This window comes from Lissotriton helveticus, chromosome 2_1 (assembly GCF_964261635.1).
Source record: "Lissotriton helveticus chromosome 2_1, aLisHel1.1, whole genome shotgun sequence".
NCBI classification, from domain to species: Eukaryota; Metazoa; Chordata; class Amphibia; order Caudata; family Salamandridae; genus Lissotriton; species Lissotriton helveticus.
This window is the reverse complement of record NC_136059.1, coordinates 697,906,332-697,933,181: the sequence shown is the minus strand read 5'-3', so window position 1 is coordinate 697,933,181 and position 26,850 is coordinate 697,906,332. Positions and strand designations below refer to the sequence as shown.

Genomic DNA, 26,850 nt, shown 5'->3' with positions numbered 1-26,850 from the left:
GTTGCCACAGTAAAATGAAGACAAGCAATAATGGGACCGGATGGTGTGTTCAAATTATTTAGAACAGAGGGTGGGTAGTGAAGGAACATTTGAGCATGGATGTATTCTATAGCAATCCCTGTGGATTGCTACCAGGCATTTGTAGTTAACGGGTAGCCAGACTTCTTTCCTCTCTCCCTTTTAAATTGGGTCAGACGTGCTAAAAGTGCCCTGTGAATTGGGCTGGGATACTCCAGATATGGCCTCATAAAATTGCACCGAAACTCTAAGGCATTGAAAATGTAACATACATTACAGATGGAAGTTGTAGGATTGGTGATCCTGCTCCAGGTAAGGTCTTGTGCACTCTCGGTGTTAACACGTTCTCCCTTTCCTGCTGGCTCGTCTTTCTCTGCTCCCCCAGTATTGTATTCCTGCTTATCCCCCAATATCACCATTCGAAAATGCTCAAGCATGAGGGAAGCTTGCACTGCCCCCTGCTCCCCCCGCTGTGACCCTGCTGAATGTGAAGGAAGCTTGCACTGACTGCTGCGTTCTATTCTGAAAGTGACTTTTGCCGTGCCTGGTTTGTATGCCAGTTAAGCTTGTGATGTTCTGGAACCACCCAGGCTTCGTTTAAAACTTTTTCACCATACAATACGTTATTGTTATTGGCTTGGTCGATGCTTGTTATACTGGAGTGAACCAGATGCTGGCTGAGAGCATTGACTGAAGAGTGGCATATTCCATTAAGCATTCAGGCATACAACCAGAAAGTCCTGTTTTAACTACTTTTTTATTTCAGAATTCTAGATGACCAGTTTAAGTAGGTTTATGGTGGTGAGTGACATAAATGCTATGATTCCATAGCTTTGAAAGATTTTCAGAATTTGCGGTGTTGTAATTTAAGAGTAGTTGGCGAGGTGTGATTGTGGGACTGCTTTATTTATCTTCAGAGAAAACTCTGTCCCCTTCAACTGTTCTGTAAAGGTAGGGGCAAGAGCCTTCTCAGCCTTGGAGTTTTTGCTGAACCGTGCTTATTTAAGATTCGCGTTTGTTAAACTATTAACTTGCTCTATTGTTGCAGTTCTGGGACATCCCAGCTAAACTGCCTGGGATTCATACAGGACAAAATCACCGTATGTGCCACGAACGACTCCTATCAGATCACGAGAGAGCGTGTGACCCAGGCGGACGAAGACTCCCGCAGCAGAAGCACGAAAGTTATCAAGCCGGGCGGGCCCTCTATAGGTATGGATACTTGTGCCATTTTATGCTAATGTTGTATATTTTTTGAATGTCTTTAATTATATGTTTATCAATGAGCTGTGATCGAAAGCCTCACTAGTCGTGGTTTTGCCGAGTATTTCGGCGAGGATTTAGAAGACGGGAGTTTCCATTTTTGTCAAGTAGTTCAAGGTCATCATAAGATTATAAATTACCGCCAGAATTCTTTCACTTCAATCTGGTAATAAGTGCAAGTTCGTTTCTCATAAAAATATGTAATATAATCACTCTCGAATTGCAACTAATGCTGCTGCCCTTGTCCCTGGAACAACTACAGCCCATCCCAGTAGTGTTCCCTTCGCTGTGCTCATCAATTTTCAAGTCTGTATTTTCTTATTTTCCGGTATTATATAGCTAAACCGTCCCTTACTTCCAAGTGCTTTGCAAAACACACCATGTTGTGAATTGACATAGAATCAACACCTGTTAAAAATGCCCTGAGGATAATCCCTGTGAGCACCGGGGGTGTGGAGGAGTAGAAGAGATATGATTGGGGGAAGAGATAATCTCTGTGTGTCTGTGTCTCGACTGCCTTTTTGTACAACGTCTGTCTAATGGATAGCTAGCCACTTTGGTAAGTCTAGTGTTGAATGCTGTGTTTTTGGAAGTTACGTCTTGGCATGCATTTGTTGGGGTAAGCTTGGTGTGACTGTTGATGGCTTTCTTTGAGCAGGTCTCATACAACGTATGGTGCCCACATTTCTTGAGTTTGTATACATGTCACCTGCCTGTTCTACTCACCAGAGTACTCCATCAGTTGTATGAGGCTTGCACATGAAGGCTGTATAGTTTGTGTAAAATCCTAGAGAATGCGTATATTTTTCCATTTTATTACACTAAACATGAATTGTACGCGGAGATGGTAAATTTAGAGGAATTCATTTCTGTTGGCACACAAAGTAGAACTGAAAAGTAAAAACATGTAGATTTTCATATTCTCTAAAACAACTGTTTATAATTCTCCCCATAAGACCTATTTGACTGTGGTATTTCAGAATGGAATCTCTATTTATATTTATCTTTAAAACATCGACTGGTATTCTCTCATTGAAGCAATGAGCTCTGCACACGCAGTCACCCCATCCTCTTAAAACAGCACTGTCTTAAACGATCATACAGGACTGATTATTAAATCCAGATGTAGCCTGCTTGGTAAGTTCCCTTAATTTCCACTGCAAGTGTTAACTTGCTGTAGCCTCCCTCCCTCCCACTTACACTTCACTTCATCGCTCCCCAGGCCCACTCAGCCCCCCCTCACCATCTTTGCTACGTTTCAGGCACTGGGTAGCTGCAGTCCCGTGTAACCTGAAGAGCCACTTTCTGTGCACAAGGTTACTGCAGCACACATCTATTATGCATGAAGATTTGGGTTCCAAAGGTATAGCTGGAGACTCTGCTGCACATGTGCAATGTGGCGCTGAAAGCGTTTCAAACTCCAGAGTGTGTTCGTCACTTACAGGGACATTTTAACTGTTGAGCATCACATCTCTTGACTACTATTTAATTTCTGAGATGCAGGATATTTCTCGAGTGCAGTTTACGTTTTACAAAACTTACTGCAAAAGTTCTAAAATGCAAACGGTGTCTAATTTTAAAGTACTAACAGTTTGTAAATTGACCCCACAAAATAAATTTACAGATTGAAATCCTAATATTTTTATTTGATTAGGTAAGCGAGTACATATCCGTAAACCAGTGCAAAGTGTTCCAGATGCAGTGCCTGAAAGGAAAAGGTCGGCTCCTATTAACCCTGCAAACACACTACGAAAGACTGGCACAAACAGCAGCATTGCTCAGCGGCCTTATAGGGACAGGGTGATTCATTTACTGGCACTGAAGACCTACAAGAAGCCAGAGCTACTTATTCGCTTACAGAAAGATGGTGTTAATCAAAAAGACAAGAATTCCCTTGGAGCAGTCCTGCTACAGGTGAGGACAGCCAGACCTGTTGCCTCATTGCACCTTCCCGTTTCTTTATTAACGTATTGTCGAGGACGTGCATTTTTAAACAAATAGTTTACCAGCTGCGTGTGTATTTGTATATACGTTTATTAGTCTTCGTTTGGGTGGGGGGTATGAATATTCCCTTCTATGTATTTGTTATAAGGCCAGTAGCTTGTGATCACAAGCAGAGTTTGAAGATTCCGAGTAAATGCAGATTGTCTGACTATAATAAGGTCGAACTGTGCTGGGAATGGCCACTTTTCTTGGACTTGAGCCATTTTGTATGTTTTCAACTTCTGCTTTGGGCTGCTGCTTCACGTTGACAATTTTTCCCTAGATATCCTACTGTTGTCCTATTAGAAGCACCAAGATAGTTGCTTGCTGCCCAGTACACCCCCTACAGTAATTAGGAGGGAGGATGAACTTTGAAAGTCATGTTTAAATTGTATTTTCTGCAAACCAGTATAGTTTTCCCACTGCTATGATTTGTGCGTCTTATCTAATTAACCTTTAGATTGATTTTTCTTTTCACATATATTTTACGTAATGGGGACAGAATTGGTGTAGCCAGTTTGGATTTTTAGATATTGACTAACATGCTTTCAAGTATGTGACCTTGTTGAAGGCAAACATTGGTTTTGCAGTTTCATTTTTTTCTGTATTTTTTTTCTTCCACTTACGATGAGAGAGAGAGAGAGAATGTTGGGCACACTACGTCGTGGTCGACAACCAGAAGAAGCAGCCCTCCCTCAAGGAGCTGGGCATGTCCTGTAGCGGGGACGTATTGGACAGTAACAAGGACACCAAACTGACCTGGGGAAGGTATTTTGACACTGAAGGAGTCCATGTCGAAAGGAGAGTGCATAGGAAGCAGACCAGAAAAAGCAGCAGAATTTAACTAAGTAGCCTAAAGTCTACGACTCTAAGTCCTTGAATACTCCCTCAACGCCAAAACACTTGACGGTGGAAGGATGGCAACCAGAAGAACACCCCTTCAACACCAAGAGGCGTGCGATAGAGGACAAAGGAAAAGAAGTCTAAGGGCAAATATCCGCCGTCTCCAAACAGGAAGGCTCTGCCAATACAGGACACCTATTTACTGGTGCTCGGGGTCAAGCAAAAGGAGCGCAAGCTTGATTCTGAAATGGTGGAGCTCTTTCAAAGGAAAAGATTTCAACAAATCCCTCCAGGGATTTTGGATACTAGCAAAACCCTTGAAACTGAGAAGAGAGGACTCTGAGAAGCCAGAGAAGGAACCACCATCGACAACTGAACCTCGCGTAGAAAAGCAGGAGTTCTTGGACTTTGAAGAAACAAGACATTGCTGTCTTCAAGGGACAAGAGACGAGAGCCACAAGAGGTGGTCTGGAAATGCCTCAACACCAGCTCCCGGAGGAGGACATGAACACTTAAGCTTCTCCATAAGATGACCTGGCTATCAACCGGTCGCTCATCGATACAGGAGCAGACACCTACTCAGTACACTTTGATGAGGAAAAAGAGTTCCTGTTTCCTGCTAGACACACTGTTCTCACAAAAGAGGAGCTTATGTCTGCCCATATTAGTGAGCCACCTCAACCAGAGAATAGAGTACTTTTGGGAAACCGTCTCGTCAACAGTTATTGCCCCATGTGTTGAGAAGAAACACAAGCACTCCTGACGAGATCCCATCTACATCAATAGGAATGCGGCTACAGAGTTGATCATTGTGGCCAAAGCAAGGAAGAGGTTAACACTCACATCAATAGAGCCCATAACAGATAGGGGGAGTAAACAAATAGAGCTGATGGGGAGGAAGATGGAGTTGGCAATTCTCCGCTGATATGCTGCACCTTTGTCGAACACTGTCCTCACCCACCTGGGCCATCAGCAGTATGACGAGATAGAGGGTCTCATGCAGCATCTCCCAGAGGAGAATAAGAAAAAAGCCAAGATAGTGAGACAGGAAGGGAAGACGATCCCCAACACCATTCTAAGGTCTGCCCTTGATGAAGCAGAAACAGCCAGCAGGCAAATGTGAACTGGAACAATGCTCCAAAGGCACACCCTTCTTAGAAGTCTTGAGTTTCAATTCATTCATTCATTCATTGATTCCTTCAGTACATGTCATGCATTCACAGGGGGACACTGTTTTGGGCTCTGTAGTGTATGAGGCACTGCAGCAATTTAAAGACCGCAAACTGTGAAGGTAATAGGAGCATTGCAGTTCGATGGGTCCTTCAAATAGGAAAGCATTGCCAGCCACAAGACTACCAAGCAGGAGTTTCCAACATGGGCCAGCCCCTAAATAACCAGGCTTCAGTCGAGCAATTGCAACACAGGCTGCGATCCTCCGAGACCTTCCTCTCAAGGGAGAGTAAGAGTGAGATGCCAGAGCCCTAGGAGAGTGGGGACCAGCGAACAAGTGACCCCCATGAGCCACACAACAACACAGAACACCAATGGGCCGAAGAATAGCGAGGATTCCTTCAAGAATGGGGGGGGGGTCGGTCGCTTTGGAAAAATGGATATTAATCACAATAAAACATGGATCCTGCCTCAAACTAGTCAACACACCCCCCTCCACTCCCACCAATGGAGAGATCACACTCAGAGGTACGACAAATTCATTAGGAGATAAAGAGCTCATCAAAAAATGAAAGAGTCACAAAGTCTGAACCGAGGAACAGTACAACCCTACCCAATACCCAGTAGAATCGAGGCTCTAACAGATCAAGCTCACCTATACTAGAAGGGGCCATCTCTGATGTTGAGGACAATAATGAAGCTATTGGGAATAACTGACTCTTGCACCTGCTCATGCATAAAGCCTAACTACAAATGCTCCCTTTCCAGGAATGGTTGAATAACAAATGGTCACAAACCACTGGGAGTTGGGAGGATCTAGTGGTTGTCCCAGAAAGTTTCAGAAGGATGCATCCCACACAGGATGGCGAGTTCAAATGGGAAAACTAAATCGAGAGCCTAAGGAGCCCAGAAGCAATAGTGAAACGCTCAAAGATACTAGACCTCAAAGACTGTTCCTTGCTTTGAAAGACTTCCAAGTATAAATAATGTACAAGACAGTGCTCATCCAAACGGACAACATAATCGCTGTTTTAACATCAACAAGCACGGCGGTGGGGTGAGGGATGATATCTTACTTTCTGTTGAAACTAGCACGAGACTTACTTGGATTGTATGAATGGTGGATTTATATATAAATGTTGCTGATGAATACTGAATGTGCAAACTGTACTAATCGCCCATGTTTTCTTAGTCTCACTCATAATTTTTGCTGACTGTTACTTAAAATTTATTAAACAAAATACAAAGATGTGAAAAAACTAAACTAGTACAAGACTTATGGCAATGAGCGATTCTGAGCTGGACAACGCCGGAGACCATATACCTACCAGGCATTCAAAAGATAAAGCAGACAGACGAAGCAGAACTGCAACCCGTCCCACAAATGGGAGCTAAATCAAGAAACCCTAGAACAGGTGTTCTACAGCTGGGGTACCCCAGACATAGATCTGTTTGCAAACACTGAGAAGGCAAAGTGCCAAGACTTCACTTGTCCTATCGATAAACTGGTGAGAAGCATCTGCGTACGTCTTTCCACCAATCCCACTGTTACCAATGGCAATAGACCAATTCAGACACTATGACAGACCTTTATCCTAATAGCCCCACAGTGGGGCAGGTGGACCTGATTCTCAGACCCAGTAAAACTTTGACAGTTAAAAAGGATATGTTTTCAGCAATGCAGGACTAGCTCACAATGCAAGGAGTACTGATCTGTCACCCAGAACCGGTCAGCCTCAGCCTAGCAGCCAAGATCCTGAATACCTAGAGTTCGGTCACCTATGCCTTTCACACAAAATAATGGAAATTCTCAAGGAGTCAAAGTACACAAAGTGCCACAACAAGTAGAATATATAGATAGCCACTAGTGCAAAGAAGACCTCGTAGATAACAGGATAACTAAGACCCATGCGGGATAGCAGCCTAACCTATGCACTACCCGAGACCCACTTGGCTGCCATTGTCACATACATCAGAGGACTCACAGGTAACAGCCTCTTTACCCTACTGGCATTACATATTCGTTGATGGAGAAAAAAAAGGTAGACCCCACACCAAAGTGAAATTTAAATACCATGCTCACCCAACTGATGAAGGAGCCATTTGAACCCTTGCACAAGTGTGAGAGAATTTCTGACATTGAAGACAGCCTTTCCAGAGGCCATTACTTCTGTATCTAGTCAATAAACTACTAGCACTCATCCTAAAACCTTGCAGATTAATAAAGGCAGGATTGTAATGGGGGCCAACCCCCAGTTCTTCCCTGAGGTGTGGATACTTCCATGTTAACCAAGGTGTACAGCTTCCATCATTCTTCCAAAAGTCAGACGCATGCTCAGAGATCCTTGCATATGCTTGACTTTCAGAGGACTGTCGTATACCACCTCCAAGAAACAAACACTAGGAATGGGGAGCCAAATCTTTGCATTCTTTGCTTTGGCAAGCAAAGAAACACCCAATGATGATGATGAAGGGAACCATAACATGTTCGATAGTGCAGACAATCCAAACTAGCAATGACAGAGCAGGGGGACATCACACGCAACAAGGGCAAGGGCACACCCCACAAGGAGGAAGGGATGAAATGGTCCTTAGGTGTATTCGTATGTATAGCAGCAGAATGTTGATAATGAAACTGTCGACGGGAAACTAACTCTAGTGTGGTTATTGAGATTTTGTGTCCTGGCCCTTCAGCGTCCGAGCCTTGGTCTACCTTTCAGTAAGGCTTTGACAAACATTGGACTATATCACGGACGGAGCATTGGTGAATGCCACTTGTTAGTCGACCCATCTCAAAGCCCCTTATGCCTGCTTCAGTTATTCACCCTTCTTGACTCTGCTGGGTGAAGCCTGCACCACGTGTAGTTTTTGATGTTGGGTGCAAAGTCGACCCATGTGCCTTCCTTAACCCCTAAATACAAAAACTTTTATGGGGGGGGTCAAGGGGAATATTTAACGACCTGACTGCTCGCTCCCCTATTGTCAATACAAAACACAACAGAGAGCAGAACAGGTCTGGAAATAACCATATATGTGACTCTGAGACAATAGGATGTGTATGTGAAAGAAAGTTGTTGAGAGTTGTAGGTAACCCAAAGCTAGAATGATTCCCATCAGACCACCTTAACGATGGAGTTAACGTCACGTGGGAATTACTGTACATACCATACCTCATCCGACCAAATAGTGCCGGCGTAGAGAATGGATGTCAAAAGTCTAGCCTTGATGTTTACCATAGAGTGGGCTAGAAAATGTGCAGTGCTAAAGTAGTGATGATAAATAAAATTGACTACGCTGATTCTGTAAGAACATACATGGAAGAATCTGTGTGTCAAGAATAAAAAGCGCCAGTATGGGAACTACCCATTGGCGCTATGTAGAACGGTCGACATGTTTCAGCCAAAGGGGATTTGCCCCGGCTTTCTTCAGGACCTTCCTTAACCCCCCCCCCCCCCAACGCTAGAGAGTATGTGTGTGTGTGTATATATATATGTATATGTATGTATATATATATATATATATATATATATATATATATATATATATATATATATATATATATATATATGCTGTTCCACTAGGGAAATGAAAACGCACACACTCGTCTGGATAGTTAATTACAGGGGTAAAATAAACCCCTGTAATTAACTATCCAGACGAGTGTGTGCGTTTTCATTTCCCTAGAGGAACAGCTTTAATAATTGAACGACTGACCCAGTCGTAGAAATTACGCACCACGCCGAGAATTAAGCGCCGGCACCACCCTTGGGTCAAAACTGCAGATATATGTCCTTCATTTCTCACAAACAGCCCATGACAGGCGTGATGTTGCTAAAGACACTTTGCGTACCTGGCTGGATGCCACTGACCGCATAGGTCATGCTATTGGGGCACTTCTTTTGTGCATCGCTGTGTTGAGTTGCAAATGAAGTGTTATGTCGCACTGTACATGTCATTCACCTGTGCTTGGTGCCGTTTCAACAAGCACCCAGTAGTAACTCCCACGCCACTTGACCGGTTTGTAATCAGCTGTACCGCCTTTGAGCTCACGCCCATGCTGCTCACTTCATTTCAGGATTATTTTGGCTGGTGACTGCTTCCTGTCCTTATTTGGCCTCGTGCCTCAATGCTGCACCCAAGGAACGCTCTTGCTTAAGTGCTTACTCATGTAAAATGATTTTGCACAACTGTCCTTTTGAATTTTTTCATTGTTTTGCTTGCCACTCTCTACCTTCTACATTGTGCTGCTGTACCGGTTTAGGACGAAGAATATTTACAGTGTAGGTGTTATCTTCATTGATTTTTATATACTTTCATGCATGTTGTTCGTTTTTAAATTCTAATTTTAAATGGCCCAAACATCAACTTTGGCCAAAGTTTGTGTCTATTTTGAAAATAAAATTAACAAATGAAGCCTGCGCTTTGAACTAAAGAGAATTCGAAAGTATTGGTTTGCATTTCAAAATTTCCCTCTGAAGTATTGATCCTGGTGAGAGAGAGTACAGGGCCTTGAATGACATGTTCTCTCTTTTAAGATGACTTAATTGCATTTTCTCTGCCACCCGTCACATCTGTTATTTGGAGAAATAAAATTGTAACGTGAAAGATGCACAGCTTTGCTTAGCCACGAGGAGCCGAGAAAGGTTTCTACTTCAGTACTGCTAACTCAACACTGCATCCTGGGTTTATTTATAGCTCCTGCGGCAGGCTGATCATTTCAACCAACATTAATGTACCTCCTTATTGGGCAGTGTTAAACCTTGAATGCCTTGCAAGTCAGCGTTCACTGACAAGTGACCCACTCTTTAAGCAGTCTTTCTCTCCAGTTATTGCTTCATATCGTGTCTGAAATGAGACTGAATACGCTGTATTTAAATGCGTTTGTAGCATCGTTTGAAAGACCTGCTATTTTAAAACGTACCCTGCATTTCGGATAGCAAGAAATGTGCGTTGATCCGATTTGTGAATTCTAGATTTGCACGCATCAGATAATTTTAAATAGGGCCTGATCCACAAAAATGTAGGAGATTGTTAGTTTGCGTACATTTGACTTTTATTTTTTTATTCGAAACAATTTCCCAGAATTACGCTTGCAAGTTAAGATTGTCATATCAGTGTGTGGCTCAACTTAAGTGGATTGGCTATGGGTTTCATCCACATGCAAACACATCTCCCCCCCCCCCCCCCCCCCCCCACCTCCTAAGTATACAAATGCCTCTACCCATGACATTTTGGAATGTTTGACTTCACCCTCCCTGAAAAAGCACTTATGCCTTTTACAGCCAGGTTTTGCATGTGTTTCCAGAATGGGGAAACCCACCTGCAAAATGAGTGTGTGCACGGACTGCTTTTTGCTTCCCCACCCACTTTCCTCGAAGTAACCCAGAGTCCTCTGGCCCCAGGATTTCAGTTTTTAGAAATATCTTGGTGTACCTAACTTCTTCGTACACAAAAAGCCTGCGAATTGAGCCTCATTGATTACACTGCTAAGATTATATTTGCTAATGTTGAACTAGGCTTATTTAAACTTCAATTTGGATATTTTCATAGCCAAATTTTAAAGTTTTTAGCCAACTGTAAGTATAACTTAATTTTGCATTTGTAGCTATTGTCATATATTTGTATGTTAAAAACTGCTAATGCACATAACCTCCATATAATTATTTCTCTTATATATTATAAAAAAAAACTACACACACGTACAGTGGTCCTAGCCAACCCATTTTGATCCTTCAGCACTTAATTTGCTTTCAAATAGTTTCCCCATTTACATATTGGCTCTATAGCTACCCGACTTTCCAGACTAGAATCAAATCTCCGATCAAGTCCTCGCTGGTGCACAAAGCTGTCTTTAGTGCCTCAACACCTGTGCATATTGAGGATTGGAGTATGGTTTATCCATGTATGATTCACGACTGCTCTAGATAGTTTCCTTCAAGCCTCGGCTAATAATGTATAGGAAACTTCATAATATTCCTGTTTGATGTAATAGGCCTGCCTTTATTTTCCAAATTAAGATCTTTCATTTACATTCATTTAACATTCAAATACGAGTGCACAGTACCCTGAAGCTTTTTTGAATCCAATTCTTCCAAACTCCTAGGGTCAATATCCGTTCTCTTGAGTAGCCTTACAGCCTTCTTGCATTTCCCTTATACGAGTACTTTTTGATAAACTTCTTTATGCAGATTCCTCAGCTTTTACGTATTCCCCAGGAGTAAAACTGGATCTAGAAACTTTTCAGCAGTACCTATGTTTGCAAGAAAATGGCGCCTTGTGGTTCGACATTGACTGTTCTGGAAATTACGTGCAGGGCCTAGATAGGGGCCATTCCTGCACGTTGACGTCCGTTCCTTTCTTTCCGCTCGATCAGACGTGGATCTGGAGCTCATCCTTGAGCCCTTTAACTTGATATTTCCAGTTTCTAAAGTGAGCATGAGATGTCGCCTCCTAAAACAACCAGTTTCAATCCCTATAGGGCTGTCGCAAACAAATGTCTGACAGATTCCCCCATTAGGTGAGGCTGTGGTCGAGCCATGACTCCAAGGCCTACCGAGACTGTGTGCTGAAGAACCCGAAGGCCACCAGGAATGTGAGGCGAAACACTACTTTGCCAAGCAGAAGACCACTCTGACTGAACCGTTTCAAGTCTCACATTCTGGGTCTAAGGTTCGCTCTTGGTCCTGTTCCCGGAGTCACCGAAGCAGCTCCAGAGATTGGTCTTCGTCACACTCCAAGTCTTCAGGTAAGTGTAGGAAGGATAAGAAGGTGAAGCGGGTTCTGCTCGCTTGCACTGTTCACATTTCCCTGTCTGGGAGCAGCACCATCCTTCTCGAGCTTGCTCCTAAAGTCAGCTGATTTCGAAGCGGATCCTGCACCTGATTCAGGCACAGGATGAGTTTCCGTGGCCTTCACCCATAGCACATCATTATTTTGTAGAGTTTTATATAGCGCAAACTAGACCCAAGAAATCTGGTATCGGAGCGCTTTACATGAGGATCAATTTCAGTACAGTCACATTCATTTTTGTTTGGCACAGGATAATTAAGTGATTTTCCCAGAATCACAGGATGTTGAGCGTTGTTCCCGAGACTCAAACCCGGTTCCCCAGCTTCATCAGATCAAAGAGCTCCGTCTTTGGATCTCTGCTGTCTTCCTCTGGCGATCCTTCAGGCCCCTAGTAGCTGGAAAGTCGTCCACCTGGGATCCTGCTTACAGTTTTGCCCTCAGCGGCAGCTGGACCCTCCACATTTATCTTGCCTCCAGCTGTTGTTCCGACTCCATTGCTGGTGCCACAACACATGCCGGCCCAGGACATGCTGATGCTGACATTGCTGCCTGGTGAAGACTCAGATTGTTTTTTCTGACGTGGGTTCATTCCTGAATCCTCCATAAACGCTGTTTTCCCCACTTAAATTACTCCAGGCTCATCAACATTTTCTCCATTCCCTTTTTGAGAGTGACTTGGATAATGGGTGTAACCCATGTGATGAGCTCACCCAGCAGCCTGCCAATTATTACGAGGATATACAGGAAGCTAGTGGCTTCTATGCCTCCTTGTAAACTGCTTTTTTTCTTCCCCTCACCAAGCCACAGGTGTATACGCTTCCTACGCCATGGTGATGGGTAGGGCAGCGAAAGATCTTTACCTCTAACTCATCACCATGGAGGTTACAACCAATGTCTTGATGGAAGTCCTCCATCTTTGGCAAGCATCTGCTGAGCCCCTTCTTCCCTTTAACGAGGCACTAATCGATACATTGTTGGGGGCTTTAAACTCCTCCTCCACACTTAGCCCCAGCAATAGATGTGTTGCCAGGTGTCATCACCCTGCCTCTGGTGACCAGACTTTTCTTTTGCAGCACCCCTTGCCAGATAGCCTAGTGGCGTAGGCTTCCAACAGCTGCTCTATTACACTTTTTCCACCACTCCCTCGCTAGGGAAATCTAAGCAAGTGGAAACGATTGCCAAACATGTATTTTCTTCTACCAGCTTGGCCCTTCGATCTTTTAACTGTAGCTATTTGTTGGGATGTTACTCACGTGCCCTTTGGGATCCGGTGGCTCAGTTCTTTTCTTGTATGCCCGAAGACCATCACCATGTACTCGTTCATTTAATTTAAGATGATATGATGCTGCTAAGTTCACGATTTGTGGTAGATTGGACATCACTGATTCCATCAAGCGAGCCATAGGCACTAGCATCGCCACATTCATCTCTATGGGTGGCTCCAATCAACTGGGTTCTCCGGCGATGTTCAGCCCTTCCTAATGGACATGCCCTTTAATGGGATTACTGGGGGGGGGGGTAAGGGGGGGTAGCTGATTCCAATCTAGCGTTTTAAGGAGAGCAAGGCTATTGTTTGGTCTCTGGGCCTTTCCTCCCCAACTTGCCAACCACAGCAGTTCCATCGCTCCTTTTGTGGCTTTGACTGATGCATCCCTGACCACCAACCCATCCAAACCCCACATGGAGCGCAACAGTTTTGTAGTAGAAGCTATGGTGTCACAGCCCCCGGGATCAAGGTCGGTGTGCCTCGCAACCTTTTGCCCCGCCTACCAAACCTCTTAACCACGCCCTTGGCGGGACGCAGCAACACAGTAGAAGGCAAAATCCACCTTTTTTATTTTTAAATACCGGGTTAAAAAGCGATCAATTCAAACAGTTAGGTCTGCTAGATTGTTTGCAAAGGATACACCTTACTCTCTCTCTGTACTCTGCTTCACCTTTCACAGTCCCCTCAGCAACTGTCAGAGGACCATTTCTCCATTGTGCAGCAGGAAGTGAAAGTAAGTCCTAAAGGGCTGTTTAGAGGGTGCTACTCTCAGAAGTAGGATATGGTTGTTATTCCTGCAACTTTCTGGTGCCCAAGAAAGATGGAGGGCCTATTGTAGCCCAGTGCCCTCTCAACACCTTCCTGTGAAAGGAGAAATTAATAAAGCTCCCCATGGCCCAGGACTTGTCTGCCCTCAACCCTGGAAATTGAATGGTAACTGACCTGAAGAGCACCTATTTCTATATACCTGTCCTGCAGGCCCATTAACCATCCCTGCAGTTTGTGATGGAAGAGGAGCATTTACAGTTCTCTGTGCTCCCCTTTGTTCTCACCAGCGTCCCTCAGGTTTCACACAAAATGTATGGGGATGGTGGTAGCTAACATTTGAAATTTGAGTGCTAGTCTTCACCCCTAACTCGAAAGCTGCTGTTTGAGGGCATGCTTGCCCTAGGCTGTTGTGAACTGCCTACAGACTACGGTGAACCATCTGTCTGCTTTCACGTTCGCTATCAATGTGCCAAAGTCATACCAGACTCTTGGATGCTCCCCTTCATCAAACCCATTCTGGTCACAGTTCAGTTTTGTGCCTTTCCCTCAGAAAAGAGTCCAGGACATTCAGGCTGTGATCCCAATCTTCAGACTCAGTCCTGGGTTTAAGTGAGGCTGGCTCAGAGGCTGCTGGGACTGATTGCCTCCTGCTGAGCATGCCAGGTGGCATATGTGGGCTCAGCAGTGAGATATGAAATCCCAGTGGGTCCAACCTCCAGGCGACCTCTCAGACCACGTTCAAATTTCTGCAGAGACTGCAAAAGACCTGCAGTGGTGGTTACTTAACCACGATGAGGTCAGTGGCAGACCCCTCTCCCTTTTGCACCCAGAACTAACAGTGGTGACCAATACATTGCTTCTGGGTAGGGGCAACCACTTGTGAAAGGTGGAGCTCAGAGGGGTCTGGTTTCCTGCAGAGTGCCAGCTCCACATCAACCTTCTGGAGCGGAGTGCCATCAGTTTGGCATTGAAAGCCTTCCATCCTTCAGGGGGAGCCTGATACTGCTGCTTATGGACAATACTTCTGCCATTTAGTACTGCAACAAACAGGGCTTGGTGGGGCTTATGTACTCTGTGCCAGAAGGCCTTGCACATCTGGGAATGGCTGGACCACCAAGGCAGGATCTTTGAAAACCAGGGCGTACAAGCTCAGCTGTCTATGCCTAGTGGATCACAAATGGCAGCTACACCTGGAGACGACGCTTGATCTCCAGCAAATTAGGAGAACCTTTGCTTGATCTTTTCGCCACTACTGAACGCAGTGTCTGCGCTTCTGCCTTTGTTAGTTTCCAAGGTGTCTCTTGCTCTGAGTGTCGTTCCACCTTGAGTGGAACTCTGCTCTTGTATGCCCGTGCCTTTTTTGCTGATACCACTCCTGCCCGAGCTATCGAGACGACCAGGACATACCAAGCCCAAGTCATACAAGTGGATTCTGATTGGAGAACTGGATTCCATACTCTCCATGCCCATTCAGACTGCCCTTACGGGAGGACCTGCGATCTCGGAAACAGGGTAGGGTTCTACACCTGGACCTTTGCAATCTCAACCATCATGCTTTGGAGATTAAGCGGCGACAGCTGAACATGTTTGACTTTCTTCACAGGTGATTGATGTCATTGTGGCAGTCTCCGTGAAGATGTGTGGACAAATTTGCAGCTCGCCAGATTAACCCTCTCTAATCCTAGTTATCTGATGTTCGGTTATTTGTCCTCTCTTGCCCGACAAGGCTTTGCTTTGGGCACATTTAAGGGTTATCTTTTGGGCCTTTTGTCCATCTTACAGTTTCCTGATCAGCCCTAGTTATTTTAAGTCGCCAATTGTGATACTCTTTTTTTGAAAGGGCTGCAACACGTTTCCCTCTTTTACTTTTCTTATGGCCCAATGGCACCTTAATCTAGTCCTGACTCATCTGATATGCACTACATGAGAGCTACTTCACAGCTGTCCCTAATGGCTCCTTACTATCAAGACTATGTTCCTCATTGCCATCACCTTGGCACAGCATGTGAATGAACTTCAGTCTCTTTGTGTCAGTTCACCTTACACTTCCTTCTTCACAGACAAACTAGTTCGGGTGACACCGGTTATCTTCCTGCTGAAAGTTGTGATGCTGTTCCACATCAGTCAAACCATTGCCCTGCTAGTGCTCTATGCTCCGCCTCATCCCTCTAAGGAGGAGGTGATACGTCACTTGGAAACCAAGAGAGGGCTGAACCTCTTCATAGATTATGCTAAAGACTCTTTGTGGGTTCTCTGAAGCAAAAAGGGCAAGGCAGTGTAGAAGAGAACCATCTCCCATTGGATTGTGCTCTGCATTAATCCCAGCTACGCACTGGCCAAAAAGCAGCCTCCGATAAGACTGTGTGCTCATTTTTATCAGGGGCAAAGTTGCTACCACTGCATTAGCACACAGAGTCCCTGTCCTAGACATTTGCCAGGCGGATACGTGGGTGCCCTTCCTTTTATTTTCAAAGCATTCTTCCCTAGATAATCAGGTTTGCTGGGAGGGGCATTTTACCCAGTTATTCCTGCAGGACCTTCTGGTTTAAGTCTATGTGCAGGCCCACCTCTGAATACATAGTGCTTTGGTATCTATTCAAAAGCTGAGGAATCTACGGCTAGAAGTCTGTATCAGAATAATAAATTACTTGCCCTCGATAATACTAGGCCCAGATTCCTCACCGACATGCCCATCCCCTCTGTTCTGTGATTGGGCTCGATCTTTTAATAAAATTCCAAGTACATGAAACTGCACACTGTCTACCAATTTGCATTTGGGGCTCTGCTTTTTGGAGAGATGTGGACAGTCTTGAAAGCAACTGATGTGCGTGGAAGTGGCACCTATATATGCCCGCACCTCTTTTGCAGAGTGTAACTGTCAGTACGGAGGCACAAGGCACCACCTTCCGGCGCAGTTTTTGTTGACAAGTTTCTGGATTCGGTATGACGTTTGGGATATATTCAAAAGGTAAGGAATCTGCAGCCTAATAGTCTCTACCAGAACGAGTGATACCAAAGGTAAGTTACTAGTTCTTTCAGTACTGCATCTCCAGACAAATGGTGCTCATTACTTACTGTTCCTCAAGTAAAGTACATAGAAAACCTGTTGGGAAGAATTTGGAATTGGATCATAAAGCTAATTTATTAATTTGTGTCGGAAGAGTTTGCCAGTGCTAGCATGAGTATTGTAACTTAGTCATTCTAACCTGAGGCTCGTTAAGTTTGACACATTTGCTGGCTTCCTAGAAATTCTAATTTATTTGTACAGAGTAAAATTAGTTTAAGCTAAATGTTCAGGATTCTTTCCGGCTCAAAGGATTCAGTTCATCACTACCCTGGCTGTTCCTCTGTTGTAGAGGACAAAACCTTTCACTTTTTATACCATATAGAGGTCGGTAGAAAAGGGAGTAATTTGTATTTTGTTTTTCCTTTAGAAACTCTAATCCTGACTTCTCTCCTGATTTCGCAGGGAGAGGGTGTTTACTGTAGACTTACTGTAACTTTCCACACAAAATGGGTTCTGGCTCTTAAAATGTTGCTGGCCTCTTGGCAATTTTTGGTAGTACCTGTTTGTATTGGAGCATTCAATTCCCTAACCATAGTAACTTGAAGCCTACTTATTAGGCCTACTCCTACATACTGAATTTCTTGGTGAGTCATGCATAGTTCACACTGTTAAAAGCTCTCTTTAGGCAACACTTTGCATGAGTATTGCCTCTCTTCGAAGTGGTACCTGATGTCGTTTGGTTTAACTTTAAGTTTGGCGATTTCATCCTTCTTTGGTTCATGATAGCCCTTCAGTATGTTGATGTCAATGTTTTTTACTTCTAGTTTGCTTTTTAACTCTCTCAAACTGCTTTTAGCTGTCTTTTGTCTACATATTATGGACAGTAACAATATTTACAGTGGGCTTTGGTTATTGGTAACCCATTGCTTATGTTGGTTGGCTATCCTTTTGGCAACCTCACTTGCTTCTTTTTGGATGGCTTCCCTTCATCTTGTTTTTCCATCCCCTGGAGCATAACCTTTTTTTTTTTAACCATCCTTTGATTAGAAGATTTGTATTGCTCCACATTTTACACAACAGGAAACGTTTTTTTTCTTACAATGGACGATTGTGTTTTCTTGAGCTCTCTCCTGTGTGCAACTTCCCCCTACCTCCCCAAGTCATCCGTGTTGTACTCCAAAGCTCATCCAGGGCTTCTCCCTTCCTTTTCCATCCTGCTAGCTGTCTCTTTTTTTTTTTTTTTTCAAACTCCCTCCTCCTCACCTCTGCTCTCTTGTTGCTTCCCCTATTCTTGGCATTCCTTGTTTACTTAGTTTTCTTTCGACACCAATGCACCCCCACCCTGTTTTTTGCTGCTGGGCTGCTTTTTTGTATTACTAGTTTTATAAAAAAGCACTTTGGCACACTTGTGTTCTTCTCTTAACTTTGTCAATCTCAGCAATAATTACCGTTAGTGCCTGGAAGCCAAAATACCAAGGAGCCCGGCCTCCTCCGGTCGTGCCCTTGGCCTGGGCTAGGCCCGCACAACGGGAAGGTAGGGCCATTTAAGTAGGCTGAAATTGGTCACAGATGAAGATGAGGCAAAGGGTTCTGGGCGTTGGAGTCCCCAGAGACTGACCTGTGCAGCGGCTCACCACCTACAAGGCCAACATGATCCTGGTCTGTAGCTGTAGGCAGTCCCATAGGAGCAACTCTAAAACGATGTCAGAGCTACCCAGTGCTCTATAGCAGCAAGATCAGTATGCTCAAACATTTAATATATTGTAATTGCATGCTACTTAGCCCACTTCACTTGGAATACACTAATGAAAAGTTAGCACAACATGAGCAACAAGACCATAAATAGGCATTAATTCCTCTGGTAGAAAGTATTTATTCAGAATGGATGGAGCTCTTACATGTGCAGGCATCAACGTGGACCTCAACATGTATGGGAGAGAATATTACTAAATTTATAGTACTGTCTTGATGAAACATAGATACTGAAGTGAATATGCACTAAGAAAACAGAAAATTGAAGTCTTCTATTGCAACATGAATGCTCTTAGCACAAGATCAGTAAGGTGAGCAGCCTAGGTTCTACAACCTGGCTAGAGAAAACTAGTCTTCTGTGGAAATACAGCAGACAAGCCATATACACAAATCACGCTCCTAGGAAATGCACACTAAGCACACTCATAGGAAATGCAACCGTAGGGGCAGTTTGGGGAAAAAAGCAGTAAATCCACCAGCTACAAACATATGTTTAGTTGGATGTGTATCACTTTGTCTGAACTAAAGGTCCTCAGCAGCAGCCACCAATACCAATACAAATACAACAACATTCCTCCGCACTAAACTCCGAGCATAGAGGCAGGATATGAGTATCCGGGAAGGAAAGAATAGAAAAAGACACTGTGCTCCAATAAGTTGAAATTCAAATATCTAAATTCATTGAACCCTCACCACTCTGCTTTTCTCAATGCTGGCTTTCAACAGACTGTAACAGAATCCATTAAGAACAGTCGGAGCCTTTGAGAAATCCACTTCTCCAGTATTCAATCTTTCATAGATTCACATGCTTGTATCTTCCCCGTCGTCACACTGAAGAGCGGGCAAGGCTTGCAAGAAATCCATTCTCTTCTGCCCTTTACTGAACTTTTTCAAGCCTGGGAGCAATTAAATCCACGGGGATGTACATGAGAATGTATAGTTAAGTGGTGGGTAGGCTCTCAAAATGACTTCCAGGAAAAGGTTTTGTCCATTCAAGAGGCATAAGTGAATTTTGGGATACTTCATTGGCAAACCGAGAAAGCCCTTATTTTAAGAAACCCTAGTCTGCAAATAAGGTGAATGTGGCACCGGCGTGAAATATGGTTGAGTGAGCGTAGACCTATTTCCACATTAATCTCAGTTAAACAAGTTTAATATGTCAAAACCTGAACTAGCTTTGCCGATCTTAGGAATTGTCACTCTGTTAGCTTTCCGCAAGTACTTATACTTTTCATTTTAGTGGCCTGGCTTTACTCTTATTCCGGCCTGTTGCCTAGCGCTTGTGTTGCTCTGCCTCCACCTGTCCAGCTCCGAGAGACCCTGTTTGGTAGCTGTGCGCTTTATAAATGAACAAATAAATACAAATAAATATTTAACTGAAAAGCTTGCAGTTATTCATGTACTAAACTATAAAAAGTCAAGAGTGGTATTTAGGACAAATACAACAAGCTCTTGGCATTGCGGGGGGTGGGGTGGCGGGGGAGCAGATTCCTTTGAAGTCTGATGCCGAGGCTCAGACAAATGCTGTGCGATGTGCACGCACCTGGCTCACATGAACTGTACCTAATCTGCAGTTTGTGTACACTTTTGAAAGCCTTACTATAATCTCGCCAAACAAAGGCTCGACCTAAAAACTACTATATAGCAGTACCTGAAAGAGACCCGTTAGTGATAGATTCCTTACCTTAAAACATCCCCAGGCGTAAGACTGGATCCGGAAAGTTTTGCTTAGCAGTACCCCTGCGCGTCAGTAGGTGGCCTCCTGCGGCTCCGCGTCTGTCTGACGTCGTAAGCTCCGAGATGACATCACGCCACCCATGCTCGCTGACGTCAGTTCTTTCTTTTTTCACGCCAGCAATTGCAGATCCGAATTGAGCACGTACCGTAGTCACTTTTTGACTACTCTTTTGAGACTTTTGTCTCCCTTTTTTCTCCTGGTGCACGTAGGGATGCCTGTCTTTAAGTCTTGGTGGCGTGCCGCTGTAATATGTTGGTGGCGGACCCCCACAATGTGTGCCTCTACTGCCTGGAGACAGATCACGACTCCTGGGCTTGCCGGGACTGGCGATGGCCCCGAAGGCCTTGCGGGAGCGACGTCGGAAATTGCTGGAAGTTCGGCATTCGTCACACTGCCGCTCTGGGTCCAGGGGCTATTCCCGCGGGACCGGAGCAATCGCCTTCGGGTTCCGGTAAGCGACGGCATAAAAAGAAGTCGAAGAAGCGTGTTCACTGTGACGTCCCCCCCGTCGCTCCTTGGAGGCGTACGAAGGGGACAGGGGTTCTGCCCCTGCAGCTCCTCTGGAGTCTGTGAGTCCCGGGGCCTACCCGCCATATCCGGGTCCGTCGGCGACTCCCGAACAGATGTAAGAGTTTCTTGCTGCCATGGATTGCCTTTTTAGGCCCGGGCTTCTGCCGGCGTACCTTCGAGCTCCACGGTCCGGTGTCCAGATCCTGGCGGCACCGGCTCCACAGGATCCTGTGCCGCTGGCTCCGGCGCCACGAGGTGCAGTGCCGCCGGCTCCAGCCCCGGCGCTGGCCTCCCCTCCACCCCCCGCGCCGCAAAGGGTGCCGTTTATCCCACCCCTGCCCCGGTTCCCGGACCATTTTGTTCCGGCCTGGGATCCCCATTGGGAAGCCGCTCTGGCCCGGTCGGCGCCGTTCTCGGCGCTGTTCCAGACGCTGTTCGTCCTGGTTCAGGCTTTGCCGCAGCGACCGGCTCCCTCTGCACCGGAGGCGGGTGACGACTGGGACGGATCCGAGGCCCCTCTTGCCTGGCAATGTTATTCTGAGCAAGATTGGGTGGGCGACCTGGAGGACACTGGCAAACTCTGCCTCTTCTGACCCGGGGTTTGTCTCTCCTCCGCCTACCATGGAGGAGGGTGCTTCCCACACCAGGGTGCTCCGCCGGGATGCGGAGGCTCTCAATCTCAACCTCTCTACAGTGGCCCTCAAAACCAACCTCCTTGCAGAGGTACCCCAGACGGAGTCTGCATCATCGGAGCCGTTGCTTCCTTTCAATAAGGTCCTTACCGAAGTCCTCTTGGGCACTTGGTTGCGGCCGGCCATGGGGGCGCTGGTGGATAAAAACATCGCCAGGCGTCACTGCCCGGCGCCTGGTGATCCCGCCTTCCTGACCACTCACCCTATGCCTGAAAGCCTGGTCATTCAGGCATCGACTTCAGATTGCCTTTCCCTTGGCTCCGCCGGATAAGGACCCTAAAATGCTGGAACAATTTGGTAAGAGGCTGTTTTCCTTATGGGCTGCGGTTGCTTAACACCACCTGCTTGTTGGGCCGTTACTCCCACGCAGTGTGGGATTCCGTTGCTCAGGTCTTGCCTCAGTGTTCTGAGGTGGTCCAGGCTGTCCTTTCCCAAGCGATTGATGAAGGCAAGGTTGCGGTGAGTTTGCCATCAGGTGTGGTTTAGACACTGCTGATTCGTTGGGCAGGGCAATTTCCACAACTGGAGTGTTGCAGCGCCACACCTAGTTGCGTTCCACTGGGTTCTTGCCCGATGTCCAGGGCTCGCTGATGGACATGCCCTTTGAAGGGTCCCGCCTCTTTGGCAATAATGCCGACCGTGCACTGGGGCGCTTTAAAGACTCACGGGCCACAGCCAAGACCTTGGGTCTTTCTGCGAAGAACCCTGCCCCTACTGGGTTTTGTTCCTTTCGTGGCCAGGGCAAAGGCACCCAGGCACGCTCCTCCAAGAAGCCTGTGTAGAACTAGCTTCAGCGCGACTGTGGCTTCTGCAGGGGCAGGGCTGGGAACAAGCGTGCGGGTCAGTCCACCTCTACACCCGCAGTTTCTGCCTCCAAGCCTTCCTAATCCGAGCTTCAGTTAGCACCCCACGCCGTGGGTGGCAGGATCCGCCACCACTGGCGCAAAATTACATCGGACAGGGGGGTGCTGCAGATAATCTGCAAGGGTTACTCCCTTCCCTTTCAGTCTTCCCCCTCCAGCCAATGCACCCCGGTGCCACTGCATGTCGGGGAATCATTTGGTTCTTCTCCAACAGGAAGTCACGGCCCTCTGGGCCAAGAGGGCCATCGAGTGCGTTCCTGGGCAGGAAGTAGGAAGTGGTTGTTATTCCCACTACTTTCTGGTCCCCAAGAAGGACAAGGGGGTTCTACGCCCCATTTTGGACCTCGCTTACTCAGGAAGGAAAAGTTCAAAATGTTGACTTTGCCTCAGGTCCTGGCTGCACTAGACCCTGGAGACTGGATGGTAGCATTGGACTTGCAGGACACTTATTTTTACATCCCCGTCGTTACCTGCGGTTCATGGTGTGCCAGGAGCATTTTTAGTTTGCCGAGCTCCCCTTCGGCCTTACCAGTGCCCCTCGGGTGTTCATGAAAGTGATGGCGGTGGTCGCAGCTCATCTGCGCAGGTCTGGGGTGTCAGTCTTCCCCTACCTCGAAGACTGGTGAAGGCGGGCTCGCCTCAAACAGTCGTCACCCACCTTCAGACTACGGCCGACCTCGTGCATCTGCTGGGGTTTTCCATCAATGTGCTGAAGTTGCACCTGAGTCCCTCTCAGAAGCTCTTCATCGGAGCGGTTCTGGATTCAGCGCTGTTTCGGGTCTATCCTCCCGAGCAGCGAGTCCGGGATATTCAGGCGATGATTCCGATCTTTCGGCCTCTATCCCGGGTTTCAGTCAGGATGACCCTCTGGGCCTCTTGGCCTCGAGCATCATGCCAGATGGCATATGCAGGCTCTGCAGTGGGACCTGAAGTTCCATTGGGCACAGCATCAGGGCAACCTGTCCGATCAAGTCCAGATCTCGGAGGGCACTGCTCAACAGTTGCAGTGGTGGCTAACGAATCTCGATTGGGTCAGTGGCAGATCCTTCTCCCTTCCTCAACCGGAGCACACTGTGGTGACAGATGCGTCCCTCCTGGGATAGGGCGGCCACTAGAGAGAGGCGGAGATCAGAGGCCTCTGGTCTCCGGCAAAGTCCCGGCTCCATATCAACCGTTAGGAGCTGCGGGCGATCCGACTTGCACTGAAGGCATTCCTTCCCTCTGTCCGGGGGAAGTGTGGTGCAGGTGTTCACGAACAACACCACCGCCATGTGGTATTGCAACAAACAGGGCGGGTGGGGTCGTGAACCCTATTTTAGGAGGCTCTGTGCCTCTGGACATGGCTGGAATGTCAAGGCATTACCATGGTGGTTCAACACCTGGCAGGTTCTCTGAACACCGGTGCTTGATGGATCACAAATGGCGCCTGAACTCTGACATGGCGCAAGGTCTCTTTCAGCAGTGGGGAGAGCCTTGGTTAGATCTATTCGCCACTGAAGAGAACGTGAAATGTCATCAGTTCGGCTTGTTGGAATTTCCAAGGCGACACTCTCTGCAACGCTTTTCGACGTGAGTAGAGTTCCTGTCTGTTGTACGCCTTTCCGCCTATACCACTTCTGCCCAGAGTGCTGAAGAAGATTCGGTGCAACCGGGCCCAAGTCATTCTTGTGGCTCCGGATTGGGCATGAAGATGTTGGTATCGCGAGCTATTCATCATGGTGATCGATCCCCCGATCCGACTGCCTGTTCGGGAGGATCTTCTGTCGCAGCAGCAGGGAACTGTTCTCCACCCGAACCTGTCCAGCCTCCACCTCCGTGCGTGACAATTGACCGCTTTAGATCTTCCTCCTGAAGTTTGTGATGTGATTTTGGCAGCCAGGCGTTCCTCCACTAAAACGGTTTACGCCTGTACGTGGAACAAATTTGTGGCATGGTGCACAGCGAAGGCTGTGGATCTCTTTCAGAAGTCCTTCTGTTCCTTCTTTCCTTGGCCCAGCAGGGCTCTGCTCTGGCCACTATCAAAGGTTATCTTTCTGCCGTCTCCGCTTTTCTATGGCTTCCTGATCAGCCTTCTCTTTTTAAGTCCCAGGTTGTTAACCGTTTCCTGAAAGGTGTTACCCACGTTCCCTCCGGTTTAGTTTATAATGCCCCAGTGGAACTTGAATCTTGTGTGGACTTGATGTGCGCTCTCTTTAAGCCGCGTCACAACTGTCCTTTATGTCTTCTCACCTTAAAGACTGCTTTCCTCTGCCATAAGAGTGAGTGAGCTCCAGGCTCTTTCCTCCAAACCTCCTTTCCTTTCTGTTCATCCGGACTAGGTGGTTCTCAGGACCCGTCCTTTCCTGCCAAAGGTTGTCGTGCCTTTCCACATCTGGCAGACCATCACTTTGCCCACCTTCTTTCCGCCTCCGCATTCTTCAAAAGAGGAAGAGAGGCTCCACCGTCTGGATTCAAAATGTGTGCTCTCGTTCTATCTGAAGCGCACAGCTGTTCCGGGTGAATGAGCTCTTTGTTGGCTACGTGGGTGCCAAAAAGTTTGGGCCGTGCACAAACGGACCATCTCTTGGTGGGTCGTTCTGTGCATCAAGGCCTGTTACTCGTTGGCTAAGAAGGAGCCTCCTGTGGGCTGCGTTCTCATTCCACCAGGGCAACAGCAGCCACTACTGCCTTGGGACGCGGCTTTCCCTTGCAGGACATTTGTCAGGCAGCTACGTGGGCCTCGCTGCACACGTTTACCAAGCAGTACTGCCTTGACAGTCAAGTCCGGAAAGACTGCTTCTTTGGCCGTTCTGTTCTCCGTGACTTCCTGGCGTGGCCCTCCCCCGGGGTAGGTATTGCTGGGGTATCTATTCAAAAGGTAAGGAATTTATCACTAACGTGTCTCTTTCAGATGCACAAGTTACTACTTGTGTAACGATGTATCTGTAAGAGACATTAGTTAGTGATGGATTCCTTACCACCCCACCCATCTTCCCCGTTCTGCGAACTGATTACTAGGGGTAAGGTCATCCCTTTCAGGGCCCTAGTTTTATGCACCCCACCTACTGACGCGCAGGGGTACTGCTAAGCAAAACTTTCCGGATCCAGTCTGACGCCTCGGGATAATCTAAGGTAAGAAATCTATCACGAACTAATGTCTCTTATAGATATATCGTTACACAAGTAGTAACTTATGCGTTAGTCTCTTTTCCATGAAAAAGAGGCATTTAGTTTACACAATGAAAAGAGCATTTATTTAATTGAATTGTGAGCGTGGGGGCATCACCCCCAAAGAGAAGCAAGCATTTGCAAAGTCGATAGGTCTCACCTTTTAGCTCTCTCATAGAAAACGTTCTGACAAACCACACATACTGACAGAGCTCTAACTGCCCCCCTTCACCCCTCAAAAAAATCAAGCAAGTATGCTATGCTGCTGTGGAGGGTCCAACTCATCTAATCAGAACATTAAGACCGAAAGTTCCTGGGCAGGACAAAAGGAATAGGTAGGAAAGCCATCCAATCAAGAGCACAAATTGAGCCATAAAAAATACACGTGCTACAGCAGTCATAGTGTTTCTGCTCATGACACAGCAAATAGTTTGTTGATCTTATTTCCCCCAACCCAACTTCAATAGAGGTTCGATGAGCATAGATTATGTTCTACTTGACATATGTCTGTGTCCTCTTTTGATAGATATGGAGGTTGTCCCTTTAGCAGACAGTGATCTTCAGGCTTGGAGTGCTAAGTTTAAATTGAACTAATTTCTGCTGTAAACCCTGGGGCTTCTCTGAATAAAGCACTAATTGTGACACGAAAAAATAATAGAAACATAAAAGGGTCAGTGATTGTGAATAATATTGGGGTATAGGCCCAAGTTTATAAATTATTTGCAAACAATTTTACGCTGATTGACTCCCTTGCAGGGACTGATCGATTTTGTCCCTCTCCATTGTCAACTAATCGACCAAGTGAGCCCTATTTTGAAAGAAGAGCAGCGGGGTCATTTACATAAACCATTGCCAAGCTGGTTTCCTAAAGTGCCATCAATATAAAAATGGCCCAGTGGAAGCCTTAAAAAGTGGCAACTGGCACAAAATTGGTTTGGCAATGAAGCGCTATAAAACAACTTTGACAGAGGCAAAAGCTAGATGGAAATCAGACCAGTGGGCTCTATTTACAGATGCTTAAGAATAAAGATACTAAGGCC

The 26,850-nt window shown here is 46.2% G+C and overlaps 1 protein-coding gene across 1 annotated transcript in view; it reads left to right on the top strand.

Moving 5' to 3' along the window:
- ELL2 (elongation factor for RNA polymerase II 2) overlaps positions 1 to 26,850 on the top strand; it is a 291,164-nt gene that overhangs the window by 141,760 nt on the left and 122,554 nt on the right. The window contains exons 4-5 of the mRNA XM_078675403.1: positions 1,067 to 1,230; positions 2,936 to 3,195. Of these exons, the coding sequence (XP_078531529.1) occupies positions 1,067 to 1,230; positions 2,936 to 3,195 (424 nt within the window). The remainder of the gene's footprint in view (positions 1 to 1,066; positions 1,231 to 2,935; positions 3,196 to 26,850) is intronic.